The 19,950-nt window shown below is 42.5% G+C and overlaps 1 protein-coding gene across 2 annotated transcripts in view; it reads left to right on the top strand.

Moving 5' to 3' along the window:
- Window positions 1-19,950, top strand: part of PPP4R1 (protein phosphatase 4 regulatory subunit 1) — a 70,370-nt gene that overhangs the window by 35,468 nt on the left and 14,952 nt on the right. For both annotated transcript variants that reach the window (XM_060244013.1, XM_060244014.1), the window contains exons 10-13: window positions 480-610; window positions 2,214-2,740; window positions 15,707-15,882; window positions 18,144-18,242. In XM_060244013.1, the coding sequence (XP_060099996.1) occupies window positions 480-610; window positions 2,214-2,740; window positions 15,707-15,882; window positions 18,144-18,242 (933 nt within the window). The remainder of the gene's footprint in view (window positions 1-479; window positions 611-2,213; window positions 2,741-15,706; window positions 15,883-18,143; window positions 18,243-19,950) is intronic.

Raw genomic sequence — 19,950 nt, 5'->3', positions numbered from 1 at the left:
AGTGAACATTTATGGATTACTTATTGTCCTAACTTCCATCTAGTAGCAACTTTATTGGATAATTGTTTGTTGCTTAACTTTTAAAGACATTTATAGGTGTTCTTAATAACTTGTAAACATAATATGAGAACTTAAATGCAGCTTTATATCCCATTTAATATAGGACTTCTGAATGACATATAGAATTAATGGGTCTTCTTCAAGAGACATATGGTGTGTGTGTGTGTGTGTGTTTAGATAGTGGTGTGACTGAAAAGCATATACCCTTTCAAAAGCAATGTATGAGAAGTCCTCTATTCTTATTATGCTTGAGGCAGCTAGTGAGCACATTCTTGTGTTTCACTTACTGGCCCTGTTCCCAGATACAAGATTCCTCTGCAACATACTCTTAAGAACGTACTACTTTTCCACTCCTGACAGCTGGAGTGTTCAATACAAGCAGCTATATTTAAAGAACTTTCTGGAACACATTATTCTAGGTCCGCCAAGCTGCCTTTCAGTCCCTGGGGCCTTTTATATCGACGTTTGCTAACCCATCCAGCAGTGGTCAGTTTTTCAAAGAGGAAGAATGTAAGAATTCTGAGGATCAGAACTTTGCAGAGGAGCATAGGTATGATTTGATGATTTGCATTTTAAGTTAGTTTGTTATTTTAAATATTATTAATTTATAAAACACCAAAAATTTCTAGGTTTTGTACAAGGAGTAATAATTTAATTTTAATTTAATTTCAATTTTTACCCTGCCTTATCCCGCAAGCGGACTCATATATCCTACCTGCAGTTTTACATTCTAGATTGCGTGTTTATGAAGCTGATTTCATATTCCCAGTGCCTTTTTTAAAGATTTTCTAAATAATAAAGGTATGTTGGGTTATGTACATACCACATTGCCACTTTCTATGTTTGTGGGAGTGCCTTGAAAATTTTGCCCTTGTAGCACCCATGTGTCCACATATATAGATTAGTGGTTGTTCCTCTTCTTGGTCTTGAGTTCTGGCATGCTGACAGTACAGTTTAAAGTGCACTACCTTTTATCTTGATGTAATTTTTGTCTCCAGTCTCTTGAGGTAGGGAGCATGCAGCAGTGAAGGATAAGCAGACTGGGCACTAGGCCAGGACACTTTTGCTTCCATTTAGGCAGGCAACAAATATTTGACTTCCATTTACACTTTGTGATTCCTCCCCAGTGTTGTAGGTTGACTACCCCAAAAGTAGACATATTTTAACTGCTCTGCTAGAGAATTCAACATTTGAATTTTGCTATAAAAATGTTATCAATTGCAAGGGGGATATTATGTCCCTGCAGCTCTTAAATGATTCAGGGCTAAAATGTTGGCCCAGTTACTGTATATGAGAAATTTGTAGGGCCACCAAGCTCATGTTTCTCTCCCCTCCCCCGCCCCGACAAAAGAGTGCAATCTTAGTTTTTTAGAACAATTCTACAGGTACCCAGGTGTGTGACTAATGCAAGGTTAAGACTGGGCATAGGCACCATTAGAGCTGAAGCATCGGTATGTATACTATCTATATATATGTGATTAAAGGGACATTTTAATCCCCAAAGTTTATTCCCACTCATAATCAGAGACAACTTTCAATCTGTTTGGTTTAAGTCTCTAAAGAACCATATTGTTAAAATTTCTCTCGTGCTCACCTGCCCTCTGGCTAATATTGCCAGTCTGCAAAATGTGTATGTGTGGTCAAACATTCATAATATTGTGAAACCGGCAGTTTATTTAACATCTTAAAAATAAATGAATTCAGAAGAGTGTTTACTCTGGCAAGGTGCCTGGCCCCTCCCTCCTGCAGCATTTGAAGGCAGATACAACAAAACTCCCTACCTGGAAAGGCTCTGTTGCTCCTTTCCGCTAAAAGAGGTTGAAACCATGGAGCACAGGTAATTGCCCATTTTATAAGGAAGTACAGGATGATATTATTGTTCCATTGTTTAATAAAATCTCTGGTTTCACTAAAAAAGTTAGACTTCATTATCTTCTCTCAGATGAATGCCAAGATTACTCATCAAGTAGCCAGATTCTGTTTGGTGGTTTTTATGTCTCGGAAACTATTATTGTAATTCGATTTTAATTTTAAATTGTTTTATCTGGTTATTAATGCCTTGAACTTTTGATATGTAAATGTATTGTATGATTGATCAAATGACTGTAGAATAAAACAATTATCATCAACATTTGAATTTATTCTTTGTCTAGCAATGAAAAAAATATGGATTCAGAAGATATCCTAACTCATGATGTACAAAGCCAGACAGATTTGACTTTAGAGGATGATGTTAGTGATCTTGCAAAGACTCTTGAAACTACCAAGGAAAAGAGTAATTCTGTGTTGGTTCATTACCAGAATGAAACTTGTTTCCAGCCTGAGATGACATTACATTGCATTTTGTCTCCAGAGCCATCGTGTGAAACATCTGATGAGACTGAACAAAGCTTTGATGGTAGTATAGCAGTGCTTCCAGCACCTGCATTGAATTCCCAGGAAAATTCCCTTTCAGAGCAGGAATTATATAACTCATTCCATTTCTGGAGGACTCCACTTCCTGAGATAGATATTGATTTAGAGCTTCAGGAAACTGAAGAAATACTTGATCCAGAAACTCAGGAAGGAAAACAGGAGATTGTTGCATCGGCTTATCCAAACATTACCATGGCTAAAAGGAAAGAGTTGGAAGAGATGATAGAAAATTTGGAACCTCACATGGATGATCCAGACGTTAAAGGTATTAGTGAAGTATTTTTGGTTCAAGATTTGAATTAAATGCAAAGAAAACAAAGGCATTAATACCTATTTGCTTTTTAAAAAAATTGTTAAAACTCCTGTGAAGGGAGGAGTTTGCAGCATAGAGCTCTCTGCCCTGCATGCCTCCCATTCCCTGAAAAGCCTCTACTTAGTATCATGGAATCCTTCTGTACAATATGCCATTGGAGGGGGGGGGGGCATTATAAGAAGAAATTGGGCAAAATTGTCCTCTTACTGTTGTGTAAGGAGAGTAATGGGAAGCAAGAGGCATTACTATATTCAGAGTGCTGATTGTAGCATTTTCATTCATGACCTTTACAAGAAATCAGAGAGCTGCACTTTAAATTAAGGCGGAATTACTTGTTTCATATCAAATAGTCAGCTTTTTCAAATATGTCTTCTGAATACTGATTTAATCCCTAGTAAAGATAAATCATGTTTAATGCATAGACTTATTAGTTTACATTTTAAAATACTGCTAACTAAGGTATTGTTTTTTCAAACTGGGGACCCCATGAGGAATCACAAGAAGTGGAAACAATTTAGAAATTATATCCAGGACTAGGAATAAGGCCCATTGTGTGAATAAATACAGTGGGCTCTAGAAAAAGGGTCTGGACGAGTGCCCTAACCTTGGGCACTCAGGATCAATTTGCTGTGGCGTCACAGCATGATAACAATCACCCAGATGCTGAAACTCAGCATTCATTTTGTTTGCAGCGCATTGTTGCTGCCTTTTTCTATCATATTCAGCCTTGTAGCATTTAGCATCAGCATGTGCTTGTGGCATTATCTGGTTTTTTTGGCCTGGCATGGTTGCATTAATGGTATACCCTAGAGTATGTGCCTCAAGGCAGCCGTTTTCAGTGACTTTAACTTTCCATGACTTCAGCTATCCATTTCCTCCTCCCCCCTTTCTGCAGGCTCTGCCTAGGAAAAGTAGTGTCAACCACAGCAAAAAGGAAGCGACCTCAGCAGGGTATAATGACACAAAGTCCACCATGCGAAGCAGCCATTTTCTACAGGGGAGCTGGACTCTGCCATCTGGAGAGCAGTTGTAATTCTTAGTGATCTCCAGCCCTTACCTGGAGATTGGCAACTGGCTCCCCAAGAGGAAATGGCTGGTTTGGAGAGTGGAGTCTATAGCATTGTGTCTGTCTGAGGTCCCACCCCCTCTTTAAACCCCACCTTTTAAATCTCCAGGAATTTCCCAACCTGGAGTTGGCAACCCTATCTCCTTCTCATCCAACCATCAGCTTACATTTATCTGCCTCTCTGACTTAAGCTTTCCAGTTCCTCTTCCATCCCTGCAGCCTCTACCTAGGAAGATTACAGTATTTTTCCACAGTGGGGTGCCAAAGCAGCTTACATCATTCTCCCCCCCTTTTGATCTGCACAACAGCCCTGTGAGGTAGGTTAATGTGAAAGTCTGTGACTGGTCCAGAATTACCAGTCAGCTTCCACAGCAAGGACCTGCTTCTGGCAGACCCTGCTCTTAAGCGCTAACTCCTGTGCCATACTGGCAGTTATAGTGGGGCTTCTACTGAACAGTAGCAAGCAGCCAGGCCTATGATAACCATCCTCCATGTGGAGCCTGAAGATGTCCTGATATCACAACTGAACTCCAGACAACAGATCTGTCTGCCTTTGGAGAAAATAACTGCTTTGGAGGGTGGATTTTATGGCATTATATTCAGCTGAGGCATCTCCCCTCCCCAAATTCTGGCTTCCATAGATTCCACCACGAAATCTCCAGGAATTTCCCAGCCTGGAGCTGGTAGCCTTAGTCAAGACCAGCCCCAATGAGTTCTCCCTCAAAGGCCAACATAGGCCTGGAAAGGACTTTCTGCCCCTGCCTCTTACTGACAGAATCAAGCTTGGAGTACTATACTTGCCTAGCAACAGCCACTGAGGGGAAAAGAGGACCTGATGGGATGGGCCAATAGGACATGAAGGCAGCTTCCCCAGTGGCCCAATCCTTGCCTGTCCTTGGGGCTGGAGTGTGGGGTTGCTTTCTATATAGGATTCCATGGGATTGAACAGGCTACTTTACCACTCCCTTACCTTTAACTTGATTGCCAATTGCTTTCAGGATTAATTGTCCTGAAGTATATATTCAGTCCTCATAAGGCTGTCAGGGAGAGTATTTCATTTTTTAAAATCACAGTTTTCTGCATACCTGGGGAGTATCCCCCCCCCCTTCTGTAAGTAGAGATTCCTATCCTGTCTGTGGGTGATCTGGTTTTGCTACTTTTATGATGGCCTTTCATGATATCACAATGAAAAAGGATTGCATGTATTTAGTGAGATAGGGCTTAGAAAATAATAAACTTAATCATTGTGTCACTTTATTCACTTTATTGCCTTAGCTTAGACCTGTTTAGATTTCAATACCAAATCTCAAAATCATCTTAATAGCCAACTTGGTGACTCTGTTTTTTAAGAAAGTTTGTTTTTGTTTTGTGGCTAAATTAAGCTTAGCAGTTGTATTCTGCTCACTTACATGAGTAAAAAAAACTAATTTAGGTATTTTCAGATAGTGCTGAGTAAATGGCATAATATCTCATATTAAACGTCTGAAATATTTTATAAGCAAATGGTTCAGGACAGGCCTTTAAAAACTAATTAGTGATACAATAGGTTATATGCAGGAAGGAAGAGTGGGCACTTTAGGAAAGCAGGAAGGAGAATTTGCGGATGAAAATAAGTTGCTATGGTGTTGCTATGCAATCATTGGTATAGTAACACAAGAGCATTATAAACAAAACAAGTGAAGGAAGGGCTGTGACTGTGCCTATATTGCATGCTGAAAATCCCAAGTTCAGTCTGGAGGTCTGGTAAAGGATCTGGGTAGCAGGTGATTTCTCTGCTTGAAACCCTGGAAAACCACTGCCAGTCAGGAAAGACAATACTAAGCTAGGCAGGCCTATTATTTGACTCTTCGTATAACTATTAGATAACTTGTAATTTGAAAGATATTGTACTCATAGCTCAGTAGCTTGTCATCCTTCCCCAAGGAACAAACTTGCCTTTTCCTCAACAGTACTGTGCTAAGGAATAAAATAATTTTAAGTATAGAACAAAGTTGGAGTCCAGTAGTACCTTTAAGACCAACAAAGTTTTATTGAGAATGTAAGTTTTCGATGAACTTTGTTCTATTGCTTCATTCTTTGTTCTGTTGCTTCAGACCAACACGGCTGCGCACCTGGATCTACCTACATTTTAAGTATAGTGATCCAAAACTGAAGAGTTCTGAAGATCATTCCGTAGCCCTTATGATCATCTTCGTGGTCTCTGTGCAGTCCCACACACGGGTTATCCGTCTGGATCGAACCCGACCTCGGAGAATTCAAAGCAAACTTAAGCGTTAATTTTGGTGTGCACTCCCTCTTGTCCTGGGGAGGAGGCATCCACCGCACTTGCCTAGAACGGGAGAGAGGCACTCCACCCACCCAGTTTCTTCTTTACCGCCGTCCGGGATACACCTACCTCAGTGTGTCTCCGTCTTTTCTCTGCAATCTTCACCTCGCTACTTGCGTCTGCATCGTTCTTCATTTCAAATTTTCATCTTCACCTCTCCGGTATCGTAAAAAAAAAAAAAAACTTTTATCTATCCTTCCTTATCTTTCTCTTTCTCCTTCCCCTCCCCCTCCCCCCTCTTCCCAGGCGGATGGAAGGGAAGGACAACAAAATCACTTTTAAAAAGTGTACTCAGTGTGGGGCTAAGATTCTGTCTACAGGTGGACACTCCTTGTGCCTTTTCTGTTTGGGGGAGACTCATAGAACCGACACTTGCCTCCACTGTAGTCAGTTTGGGAAGCAGGCTAAAAAGAATCGCACGTCCAGGCTCAAAAGCCACCTTCTGGAGTCATCTCTACAGCCTGCGATGTCTCAAGCCTTGGGATCTCAAATTTCGTTATCATCCCTAACCACGCAAAGGGAAATGGCTCAACCGGTAGCTTCCGTGGCATCGGCTCCCAGAAAGCATAAGTCCGGGAAGCACTCCAAGAAGTCTGACGATTCCAAAAAGAAACATCATATGGAATCTACTTCCACAAAACCATCGGATTCAACAACCTATCGATTGAAGTCGAGGACAGATCATCGGTTTTCGGCTCCTAGGTCTCCCACTATGACCTCGACATCGCACCCGACTGCTCCTGCTACAACTTCGATGTCAACGGTGCCGACTCCACCCGAGCATACTGATACGAGGCCCAAAGAAATCGTCCATATTCTTTCAAGTTCACCTTTGATCCACAAATCCTTACCGGAAAAGATCCTCGACACCGAGTTGCCTGAATCACCGCGTCTTCAGAGTCAACGATCTAACCTTCTCGAACCACATTCTTTTTGAGAGGTCTCTTTACCTCATAAGCAGCAGACAGCCTCCCCAGTGTCTCCGCTTCAAAGGGAGCCATCAACTCGAGTCCTACCAGCGCGATCTCCATGTCACCGTTGGGAACGCTACTACTACACCCCATCGCGTTCCAGATCACCATCCCCCCGTCGGTACCGACGGTACTATAGGTCACCATCTTCGGAGTCACATCGGTACCAGGAGGAACCACTTCACCCTTGGTACCATGAATCATTCCACCCTCGGTACCGTGAGATGGATTATCAGTACAGGGAACATCGACTTCGTGAAGACTCCTACCATCCTCGGTACCGTGAGGAGGTCTCCTGTACTAGATCCTTTGGAAGCCCTCACCGTCCAAGACATTATGCCTTAGTATCCAAGCCATTATCACCAGCTAGGTCCACTTCAGTCTGTTCAATATTTTCAAAACAACAACCTGAATAGCCTTCCTTGACAGCTAAGTCTGTGATACCTACCAAGCCTACTTATTCAGCTCCCACCGATGTTGCCATTGATGCTCCTGAAGAATCTGAAGCCGAGCACTCAGACTCTTCCCAATCAATGACTTCTGCACCTCATTCTTCAGCCTCAGATATTACCAAACCAGCTGACCTTTCACCATCGGAGGGATCCAAGGCTTACCTGGACTTACTTTCTAACATGGCCGCTGCCCTAAATATCAAACTCACCACTGACCTACCCAGAGTGTAAGATGTAATTCATGACTTGGTGTATGCAGACTTGCCGGCGGGCTCTTTTCTCCCTATGCTCCCGGTTCATCTAGAAGCTTTAAAAGAGGCATGGTACAAACCAGCATCAGTCCCACCTACATCCAAGAGGATTGAGTCTCTCTATAAAATTCATGCACCAGATTCAAAATTTCTGTTCAACCATCCGGCGCTCAATTCTATGATCGTTCACTCATCATCAAAGTCTAAGCAGACGTGCCACCCGGTTCTACCCAAAAAGAGGGGAAAAAATTGGATACTTTAGGGAGAAAGATCTACTCTCTTTCCACTGCTACTTCAAAAATTCACAACTATCTGGTGTATTTTTTGGCATACACATTTAATTTGACCTCCCAACTTAATACTTTAGTTGCGTCCTTACCAGACTCTGCACAGAAACAGGCATCGCACATCCTTCAGGAGCTCTCTCGCGTCAGTAAGCAGCAAATTAATTCAGTGCGTCATGCAGTGGCGTGCTCATCTAGAACCATGGCCACGTCCATCGCCCTACACCGCCATGCCTGGCTCTGTTCTTCTACTTTACAGCCTGACATCATTCAAAATCGAAGACCTACCTTTTGATGGTCAAGGTCTCTTCAACGCCACTACAAATGACATTTTAACCATGGTCGATGACAGCAGGAAAAGGGCTAAGAGGTTGGGAGTTAACCAGCAACAGTCACAGCCAAATCGACAGAGTTTGGAAACCCTCATATTATAAGCGGCTCCACTCACCTAAACAATCTGATTTCTGGAAACGCAGGGCACCTCCAGCCAAACAGCCATGCCATCAAAAGGCTCGTCCATAAACCACAAAGAAGACGGCCCCAGCATCGAAACAGTCTCTTTGACTCTCTCATACCGCATCTCTGCCCACCACAACATTTTGCAGACATCACCAGACTTCTTGCTCACATCACCAGACTAAGTCCCTTTTACCCCATGTGGGAATCGATAACATCAGATTCCTGGGTCCTGGCGATCATCCACAGGGGCTACATCATAGAGTTCGATTTGCCCCCGAAGCTCCACAGATTCATAACTACCCCTCCCTCCCTTCCTCTCCAAAAAGAAATCACCACCTTGCTGGACAAGGCAGCTATAGAACCAGTTCCATTGCAGTTCCATCACACAGGGTTCTACTCCCGGTACTTTCTGGTTCCAAAGAGGGACGGGGGTCAACGTCCTATACTAAATCTGTGCAAACTCAATCAGCACATTCGTTACAAGAAATTCCACATGATTACTCTGCAATCTATTCTATCACTAATTCCAGAGCAGGCCTGGATGGAATCAATAGATCTTCAAGACAGGTACTTCCACCTCACCATCAGTCATCATCACAGAAGATTTCTCAGGTTTGCCATCGGGGATCAACATTACCAGTTTCGTTCCCTTTCATTCGGTCTTTCGACAGCACCGAAGGTCTTCACAAAATGTATGGCGGTGGTGGCAGCCTCGCTCCGACAACAGATCTCCGTCTACCCATACATAGACGATTGGCTTGTTGTGGCTCAGTCCGAGGAGCAACTCCAAACGGACGTCTCTACAATCGTGGCTCTCCTAGCCTTGTTAGGTCTTCAGGTCAATCTAGCAAAATCCAACCTGACCCCTACGCAGAACATTCAGTTCATAGGAGCATACCTTTCGACTCTAACACACAGAGCTTATGTTCCAATGGACAGAGTGCACCATATTCAATCCCTTGCCAGTACCATCATTATGCACCATACTCAAACAGTCTTCATCTTCCAACGTATGCTGGGTCTCATGGCAGCAACCACTTCCGTTCTGTGCCTTGCAAGGCTCCACATGCACCCTCTTCAACTGTAGTTTGTCCGGACATTTCACCCACAGTGACAACACCAAATGACCCTACTTACTGTTCCATCATACATCCTACCATCTCTACAGTGGTGGACACTGGAACGCCATCTCTTGACTGGAATGCCGTTTATACAGCCAACCCCATCTGCCATTGTCACGACCGACGCTTCGAAGTGGGGATGGGGAGTCCATTTGGGATCGTTGACAGTTCAGGGTCAATGGACAGTTTACAAAAGATCTGTCCACATCAACTGCCTAGAACTCTTGGTAGTTCACAGAGCTCTGAGATCTTTTCTACCATCTCTTCATGGCCAACACATTCAGATCACTTTAGACAATATTGCCAATATTGCCACTGTCTTCTACATCAATCACCAAGGGGCACTGCTTCCGTCCGCCTCTGCAAGTGAGTCATGCCCCTACAGCATTGGAGCATTGTGCACGACACATTTCTGACAGCTGTGCACCTACCTGGAGTTCAGAATGTGAAGGCGGATGCACTAAGCCGACACCTAGTCAACGATCACGAATGGACCTTCAACTGCCAATACCTTCAGTCAGTTTTCAAAATTTTCAGAGTCCCAGAGATAGATGTCTTTGCCTCACTGCACAACACCCAGTGTCCGCGCTTCTACACTCGAGGTCGGAGAGATGCATTCCTCCACCGGTTGTTGGGACCTCTGCATTACTTATTTCCACCGATTCCTCTCATCACAAGATCACTCCAGAAAATCAAACTAGATCAGACCAATTGTATCTTGATCACTCCATGGTGGCCTTGTCAACCCTGGTTCACCACTCTTCTCCTGTCAAACAACACATTCCTCCAATTTCCCAGAGTACGTGATTTACTCTACCAACAAGAAGGCAAGGTCTTACACCACGACCCTGCTCTTCTAAAACTGACTGCCTGGAAGATCAGTTTTTGAACTTTCCTCAGGAGATTCACCATGTCATGCTTAATGCCAGAAAACCCTCCACTAGGAAATCGTACTCTCTGAAATGTCTCTTTCTAAGGCGGGACTAACTTATTCTTCTTTAAAAGTGCATCTAGCAGCCATCTCAGCCTTTCATCCTCGCATTGAGGGATGCACTGTTTTCTCCCACTCTGCAACTAAAGCCTTTATGAAGGGAATCCTGCGCATTTAACCTCCAATTTGTCAGCTACAGCCCACTTGGAGTTTATCTCTTGTCCTGAGCCAGCTCTTAAAACCACCTTTAGAGCCTGTGGCGTCTATCCCTCTGTACCTTCTGTTATGGAAAATGGCATTGCTGTTGGCACTTACATTGGGTAGAAGGGTCAGTGACATTTGTGCTTTCAGGGCAGATCCTCCATACACTATCTTCCATCATGATAGAGTAATATTATGCTCTGACCCATCCTTTGTACCTAAAGTCATTTCACCATTTCATTTGGGAAAACCTTCTACTCTGCCTTCATTTTTCCAACATCCTAGTGATGAAGGTCAACGGGCCCTTCACAATTTGGATGTGCGTAGGGCTCCTGCCTTTTACATTGAACGGACACGTTCTTTCCACACTGACACTAGACTTTTCGTAGCCTATGGAACCTGCAACCAGGGTCGCAAAATCTCAACCCATAGATTTTCTAAATGGGTAGTTGCGGCCATTTCCTTATGCTACAGACTGGCTAAGCAACCTGTACCAGAACGTTCATGAGCTCATTCCACTCGAGCCGTGTCCACGTCATCAGCCTTCTGCAAGGGCGTCCTAATGGAAGACATCTGCGCTGCTGCGGTTTGGTCTTTCCATCTACGTTTGCCACGCACTACACCTTAGACGTCCGTGCTTGGCGTGACACGTCCTTCGGACAGGCTGTGTTACATTCCATTTTTGACTGACGTCCCCAGTCTTCTATTCTGTAAGTACATTCCTTATTTTCTCATATGCCTACTTAACCTCTGTCGTCTTATTACAGATCCAGCACCCATCTCTGGGCAAAATAGCTTGCCAGTCACCCATGTGTGGGACTGCACAGAGACCACAAAGAAGATGGGCAGGTTTCTTACCTGTAACTGATGATCTTTGAGTGGTCATCTGTGCAGTCATACACGCCCACCCAGCCTTCCCCACTGCTGGATTGTTTTAACTTTTCTACTTACTAGATTTCTCTATACAGCGGCTAGAAGAAACTGGGTGGGTGGAGCGCCTCTCTCCCGTTCTAGGCATGTGCGGTGGATGCCTCCTCCCCAGAACGAGAGGGAGTGCGTGCCAAAATAATGCTTAAGATTGCTTTGAATTCTCCGAGGTCGGGTTTGATCCAGACGGATAACCCATGTGTGTGACTGCACAGATGACCACTGGAAGATCATCAGTTACAGGTAAGAAACCTGTCCTTTTAATTGTATGGCTATCATATTCCATTTCTGTCACAGGCAATTGCAATTAATCTATTCTAGATTGTGCCCAATTGATCGTTTTCTTTGCACACACTGTGTGCATTTAGTTTGAAGTTGGCTGAGCTGATACTACAAACTTTATGTTGGATATCTGAGTGTTTAATAGGTCCTTCCATTTCCAGTTACTTTTAGCACTTACTGAAAACACATTGCTTGGCTGCTGTTCTAATCTGTGCCTTTCCCCCTTCTCGCAGTCCTGTTTTATTTGCCCACATAACCCTTCAATCCTGTGGGGATTCATATGATGGTTGACAGTGAAGAACCATGTGATGAATCAGGGACAAGCAGGGGACCTACAGGGTCTCATTTTCTACTATATCCCCCTCTCCACACTACTTCTTCTTTCCTCTTGGCATCTGCCATTGCCTTTCCCCTTCCAACTCACCAACCTACCTTTATCTGCTTCCCCAATCTTCAGCTTTCCCTCCTTCCCTCACCTTGGCAATATGTCCCCAGGAAAAGTCCAACCAAATTGCAATTGGGTGAGTTGTGTGGTTGTTGGTTGTTGCCTCCAGGCCTAGCCAAGTTGTGCAAGTTATGTAGCAGTGAGTCACCCAGATGGGGTTGTGTGGTGGCTGCTTTTGGCCTAGCTCAGTCATGCAAGTTGTGTGGTAGCAATTCACCCAGTGATTGTCACCAAGCCTGGCCTCAGTGAGTTCCTTCTATCAGAGAGTGCAACAAGGAAAGGGTGCTTTTCAGAGTGTTTTGATCTCCTATTCTAGGCTCTAATCTGGGAGGACTGGATTTGATTCCCCACTGCTCCACATGCATCACTTGTGTTGCCTTAACCAGTCAGATTAAATGGTTTAAAAGGTGGTTATGTACAAATTAAGTATGGAATGAAGAAGGAAAATGGTGCCTCAAATTTCTGTAGCCAGGAGAACAAAAGGGTGTTGAATACTGAAACAGCGCACCGATTTGGTGAGGTGTGTAACTTGTTGAGGTTCATTGAATATGCTTTCAATTTTAGAATAACACAACTGGGGAATGTTTAACACAGAGTTAGTTTGAACCTCTCTGGCATGTGGTATGATTTCAGCTTCCTAACTTTTTCCAGGTTCTCTATAGACCTAATTCCTTGCTGTGGGTCTTTTTAATGGTTAAATAAAATAATTTCCATTCTCTGTGAGACAGGGTTTTGAAAACATGAAAGAGATGGGATAAAAAGGAAACCACATTTGTTTGTCTGTCTTTCCTTGTGATTAAGCTACTGTATCAGAATTTTTCATTAATTAAACATTCTTTAAAGCTTTACAACAAGTGTTTCAAGGGTATGCCATATTTTATGACAGTGTTATGCAAATTCTGTTGCTTTAGATTCCTAAACTTTTTAATTAGTTTGATGCAATTGTGTAGCTTAATGTTATTCTAATTGGTAAGCAAATTCCCATCGCAAGCTAAAAGCTTTGGTGACAGCCAACAGGCAGGATGCATTGTAGGGCTTTGCCTGTTATGCAGTGAGCTGTGTTAGCAGATGTTAAGTCCAATAGAGATGAAAAGAGCAATTCATATTGTGGCGATGATTGTTTCTGGCTGCTTGCCAATTAAGACAGGGGTCACTACATTGGTTATGTTCAGCCTAGGTTTTTAGGTCTTTCAAGAGGTTGGGGTAGAATCTTCTTTTGAAAAATAAAACAAAAGTTCAGTGTTGAGTATATGCCTAGAAGAACTAAGACATTAGGAACGAACTCCTTGTAGCTATCCCTAGCAAAACTCAATGAAAAGAGACGCTTACTGACTTTCAAACCACGTATAATGGATCTGTACAATTAATACTAATATAAGCATAGCAGATTCTGAGTGTTCAAAAGAGTTTCATACTCAGTGTTTTATAATCCTAATATTCCTCTGAGGTGGGTAAGCATTATTATTATTCCTGTAGAACTGAGGTGAAGCTGAGAGACAGTGCTAACCTCAGACTATCAGTCTTGTGATTGTGGTAATGGATAGTCACCACACATCATCAAAGAACATCTACTTTTAAAGAGAGTGTTAATTTTTTTCACAATTGCTTGTTCAGTTGGAGAGCCAGTTTGGTGCAGTGGTTAAGTGTGCGGACTCTTATCTGGAAGAACCGGGTTTGATTCCCCACTCCTCCACTTGCACCTGCTAGCATGGCCTTGAGTCAGCCATAGCTCTGGCAGAGGTTGTCCTTGAAAGGGCAGCTGCTGTGAGAGCCCTCTCCAGCCCCACCCACCTCACAGGGTGTGTTGTGGGGGAGGAAGGTAAAGGAGATTGTGAGCCGCTCTGAGACTCTTCGGAGTGGAGGGCGGGATATAAATCCAATATCATCTTCTTCTTCTTGTGGATTTATGGAATACAGAAGCAGGATATAAATATCACATCAGGTTGTTGTTTTTTTAAAAAGTGTTCCATCCATTGCAACAATAGTAGTCCCTTGATCTAGGGCATATCTGAGTTCATCTGCTCTGTACTTAAAAGCAGACACAGGAGGAAGGTTCTCTGTTTTCAGTTTCTCAGGGTATATAAACCAACTCTTTCAAAATCAAAAGTTTAACAGTTTTCAGTCACTTTCCTGCAGTTTATTTTGGGCTATCATTCCTGTTTAAGTTTTTCATTAGATTTTATCCTTGACTCTGTCTGCATATTGACTTTTTTACTTGGAGTGACAGCATCAATACTAAATGTAGTGCTTTTGGTTCTTGTTACTAGCATCAGCAGGGCTCAAGCTGTTTCCATTCAGTTGGAGCCTTTATTTTCCTTGATTTTGGCTAAATGTTGTGCTCTCCTATGAACTTAGTAGCTGTCATGTGATTGCTGATAGACATCTACTTGTGGGGTTGACATGTACACTTTCAAAGTGTGTGACAAGAAGCAGTGGTTCTCAAGACATCTTGGAAAGAAAGAACCAAGGAACCTGAAGGGCAAAAGGGGATGCTGAAAAATAAAGGCAGTTTAATGGGGACTGGCTACTGGTGAAAGAGTTGTAGAGTTGAGGGTAGCAAAGAAGGTTTCCTTTTGTAAAATATGTGCTTGTTATGGACACATAAAAATACTTCCATTTGGCAGTATTTGCGTACATGCTCTGAAGTTCTTTGTGCCAGAACTATACCATGCACCATTCTGAAAATATGTATTGCTTTACATTTATAAATATAAAATATTTATAGTCTGTTTTTCTATAATCTTAAAGTGGCTTACAGACACAATTTGTTTCTTATTTAAACAAGAAGATAAACTATTGAGAAAGCAATATGAAAAATAGGTTCTCCTGATTGTCAAAGTTCACTTCTATGACTCATGATACCTTGTAAGCCAAACGAAGGGGCATGTCTTTTACCATCCTCACCCCTGCCGTTAAAGTAAAAACAACTTTGCGTGGGGGGCGGGGGGGGGAATTGTTCAACAGCTTTGGGGCAAGTGGTGGAATAATTCTGCTTTTAACTATTTAAGTTCTTGCTACCTGGACTGATAATGAAGCTGGACATCATTTGGGAAACACAATAGTTGCAGGGATTGCTAAAGAGAGAGTAAGTACCTATGTATTGCAGAGCAGCTGTGGAGAATACAAATAGATTGTAATGAAATACTTGTAGTTGTAGCTATGAAGCAAATATCTAACATACTGTACTTAATTTGTTGCACAGCACAAGTGGAAGTACTTTCTGCTGCCCTCCGAGCCTCAGGTCTGGACCCTCTAGAAGAAGCTACTGCCAGTATTGATAAATTGGTGGATGGTCAGAGTGAACTGGGGATCAAAGACAAGCTGAACTGCGAGTTAATTCAGGATGACACTGTGCCTTCACTCACCAATGCTGTTGAGGTAAATACTTGGTTGCTTTTAATGTATCACTTAAAATACTAATGGGAAAACCTTTATTGTTAAAGAAGAAATAGCTTTTATTTTTGTTCTTTGTAGGAAACAGTGCCTTCTGTAGGGTGAAGTAGTGTACAGTTCTGCCTAATTGTCTTTTCCTTTTTCCTTTGATTTTATAATCTTAGAAACTCATTGATTCACAAATCTTGAGCAACAGAAGACACTTATTTTTTATTTTTTTGATACAAGGGCTGAGACAGCTGAGACAAATTTCGCAATTGAGTTGTCTTTTTACATTGGGCAATGATGCCATTTGTTGTAGTACTTGAAGTTAAATTTTGGTCCTGCCCCCTAGATCTTGCAGCTGTAAGCTCCCATTAAAACTGAAGTATTATCATTTGTAAAAATAAATGAAGTGTTTACCAAGTTGTTTTCCAGTAAAAGCCTTGTGTCCTGGCAGGCAAATATTTAAGAGAAATCTGCTCAAGACCTGAACTCTGTATTATCAGGGTGGAACAGCACACCTGTAATTAACCAGATAAAAACAGCTGTTGGGGGAGGTTCTATTACTCATTGTTAAAGATAATGATTTGCATCCTGAAGGTCCCAGGTTCAGTCTTCAGCATCTCTAAACGTCACAGTTCAAAAGAACTTTGCCTTAGGCATGATTCAGACATAAATCAAGCAATGATTTGCCACAACATGAACATGGAAGAGTTTTGTGCTTGTGCACAAATCATTTGTGCACACAGATGTCAAATCAATAAATGGCTGATGCACACCACCGTTCTAGCATTGCATTTAAACAACCACTATAGTTTGTATTCCTCTCAGCAAAACAGGATAGTAAAAAATTTTTTGGCCATTTAGATGCTACACTGAACTACCTTTAGACATTGTTTCTGAGTCTTGTGGTAGAGGTAAAACAAATATAATAGGAATGTAGTGTGCAATACATAGCAATTAGGCCTAGGGTCAGTTTTGCACATGATTTTTTGAAATTGGAAAAGGAAAAGGTAAATATGCGTATAAAAGATTTATGGATGTATTTCAAAATTGTAGCTTGTAGCAACTTAATGTATAATGAACAAATATGATGGTCTCTGTAATGTATTTCCTCAAATGCACGATTAGACTTTTTCCTAGGTATGCCATAAAAGTAATATCAGAGAAGAGGGGGTCATTTTAAGTTCACATACAATTTACATTTATCTCCACTAATAAAAATCTTTTTGTGTATAACATTTTTAAAGGAGGCAGAGTTTGTTACATTCATGATTGTCTTCTTTTTGAGTAAATAAGGTATGCTTCCCTATTGAGACCTTGCAGGAAATGCCATTTATGATGTGAACTTTGTGAATTTATTTAGTGTGTGTGTTAAAACAAAATAAGTTGATGAAGTTCATACCCTTGGCTTGGCATATGAGCTTCAGCAGCTTCAAGACTCTTTAGGGTGATATATATGAGCTCCTTGGTAGCTGAATTCCTCTGGCTTGGATGATAAATCTGAGCCAGAGAATAATTCTGTTCCCCTCTACCCCAGTTTATCTGTCCTGTTGATGGGGAGGCAACAGGAAGCAGTACAAAGAGGAGAGAGTATTTGCTGTGTTATCCTTCCATTTTTTCTTTTTCTCCACTTTCCCCCCATCTCATGCAGTCTGGGAATTTATTTTTGCAGAATTTGACAGTAACGGATCTTCCTAGGTGGTGGTATGATTCTTAAAATGCACGAATGGAGGGAGGAAGTGGAAGAAGAAAAAGATACAGAGGAACAGTTGCAAGGATTTCCCCTTCTCTGCTATCAGTGCATCACCCATTCCCTAGCACAGCAGATACATGAAGAGGAAAAGGAGAATTTGCAGGGGAATTAAGAATTCTATGGTCCTCTTGCCAGCATTATTAGGTTTACCAATGCCAGGCTTGAACTTGAATAAAATAAACTTTTAGACTATTCAACCTCAAAAGCTCAGTTTGAGTGAAAGTTAGCGATGAGGGGGCTGTCCACGTCTAGTTAAAACTTTTGATTTCAACAAGATTTAACCATACCTTGCTATCTCTGGATTGCACATGTGTTTCAAATATTTGGTTGTTAACTTATTTGGGGGCAGAGTTGGGTTATAAATATCAAGTACTAGCAGTGGTATTTTATGAAAACACTGCAAACATTTCTGAAACTTTGATGGAAATTATTTAATTGAACTAAATTACTATTTCTGGATGTAAAGTCTTGAGTGTTATAAGCCACATTGTTTTGCTTTCCACCACAGAATATTGTAGAATCTGCTCTTCGCTATATTCACAATGATTCAGATTTGAGCACTAACAGTAGTTTCAGTCTTGAAGAAGAAAAAAAATCTAAAATTCAGGTATTTAAAGAGCTTTTTCTGTACATTTCAGTTGATTGTAGAACTTTTTACATATGACGACAGTATCTGTTAAATTTCTCTAAGGCGAAAATTTAGTTGACAGTCTGCTTTGCTTAAAATTGTCCATTTAGCTTTTGTCTCTTCTTTAGAATACTTAATTGTGATACTTAAAATTGTTGTTCAGCCTAGGTAACTGTAGTTGGTTCATGAGCACCTGAGTTGCAAATGTGAGTTGTGCATGTAGTTTGGCAAGCATTGGCTCATGTGTCATGACAGCCAGGAATGGCTGTTCCATGTCAAGCTTTGTGTACAGCTCTTAGGGATGGGCACAAACCAGAAAAATCTGATTTGGGTTCATGATGTTTTCTGAACCCAGTCATTCTGCTGAACCAAATTGGTTTGGGATACAGTGGGATGGCTCCACTGGGGACCTAGAGGGTCCAAAATCATAGGACATCTCCAGCTGACTCTCTTCTGCCTTCACACCAAGTTTGGTGAAGATTGACCCCCAAACAAGGTGCTCTCAGGAAAGTGTTTTCAGGGGATATGTCAGGTGTGGGTTCTGGAGTGTATAGAATGGACCCTGTGTGAGCTAGACACATCAAACTTGTGGTGGACCTCCTCAGAATGCCCCTCTATATGCCCTGATTTGGGGGATCCGAGTAACAGCTTGCCAAGGAAGGAAGACAAGTTGCCATGGGAAAGAAGACAAATCGCCCTGGGAACTAGGAGGATTCCATTGGCCTGCCATGCTTGCCCACCTCTCCCAGAATCACCCTGCTAGTGCTGTGGGAGAAAGAGAATAGCGCTGCAACAATTCTTCTTGGGTGGACTTAGCTATAGAATTCCCAACTGTGGCCGCTCCACCATGATGTGCCCCTCCCACCAATAATGAGAACCACTCAACAACACTTGCTTTCTTGAGGATGCAGCCAGCTGCCAATGTCCCATTCTCAGGATGGATCTGCCTGCCAGGCACAGGTTACATTAGGTAGTTTACACAGGCTGCTCCCAGTGCCTGGAATGACTGGAAGTCCCCTAAATTAGCCTGAAAAATGATGCAACAATGACAAGTCACATCCGACAAATACTATGAGCTAGTGCTATGAGGAGGATGTTGCTTCAGGGCGTACTAGGGTTCTTCTGGGTGAGGTTTATGTTGTTAGGGTTGACTCTGGGCCATCCTCCCACCAAGTGCCAGGGCCACAACCCATGGGCCTCATGTCAGGATCACCCAGAGAGGAAAAGGAATGGGGGGACATGCAGGAGTATGACTGGAAGCTGTGATCTTACTCTGCCAGGTCCCGAACAGGGTGGCTCAGCAGGGGGAGGCTGACCTTCAGGAAGGCCAACTCATCCACCCTGGCCAGGACCTGAGGATGTCTCCCAGGTGGGAGAACACCTGCTTACTCTGCACACTGGTGGAAGGAAAGGAGATCGATGGCCACATTAGCAAGGTCTGGACATATGACATTCTTGTTCATCCAGTACTCAAGGAGGCAGTTTAGCAGACTCCCTGACCATCACCTCAACAGAATCCTCTGCCATTGCACACCTAGCACCCCTCCTCCCCCGGTACTGCTCCTGACCTTTCACTTCACACTTGACAACAAGAATGGGATTTTTTGCTAGCCTATCTTTTATTAGGCCATGCATCCTCCTCCATCTTTCCCTCCTCCTCCCACTCCTCACCTTCTTCCACCAGCAG

The sequence above is a fragment of the Heteronotia binoei genome, chromosome 7 (assembly GCF_032191835.1).
Source record: "Heteronotia binoei isolate CCM8104 ecotype False Entrance Well chromosome 7, APGP_CSIRO_Hbin_v1, whole genome shotgun sequence".
Classification (NCBI taxonomy): domain Eukaryota; kingdom Metazoa; phylum Chordata; class Lepidosauria; order Squamata; family Gekkonidae; genus Heteronotia; species Heteronotia binoei.
This window is presented reverse-complemented; position numbering and strand designations above follow the sequence as displayed.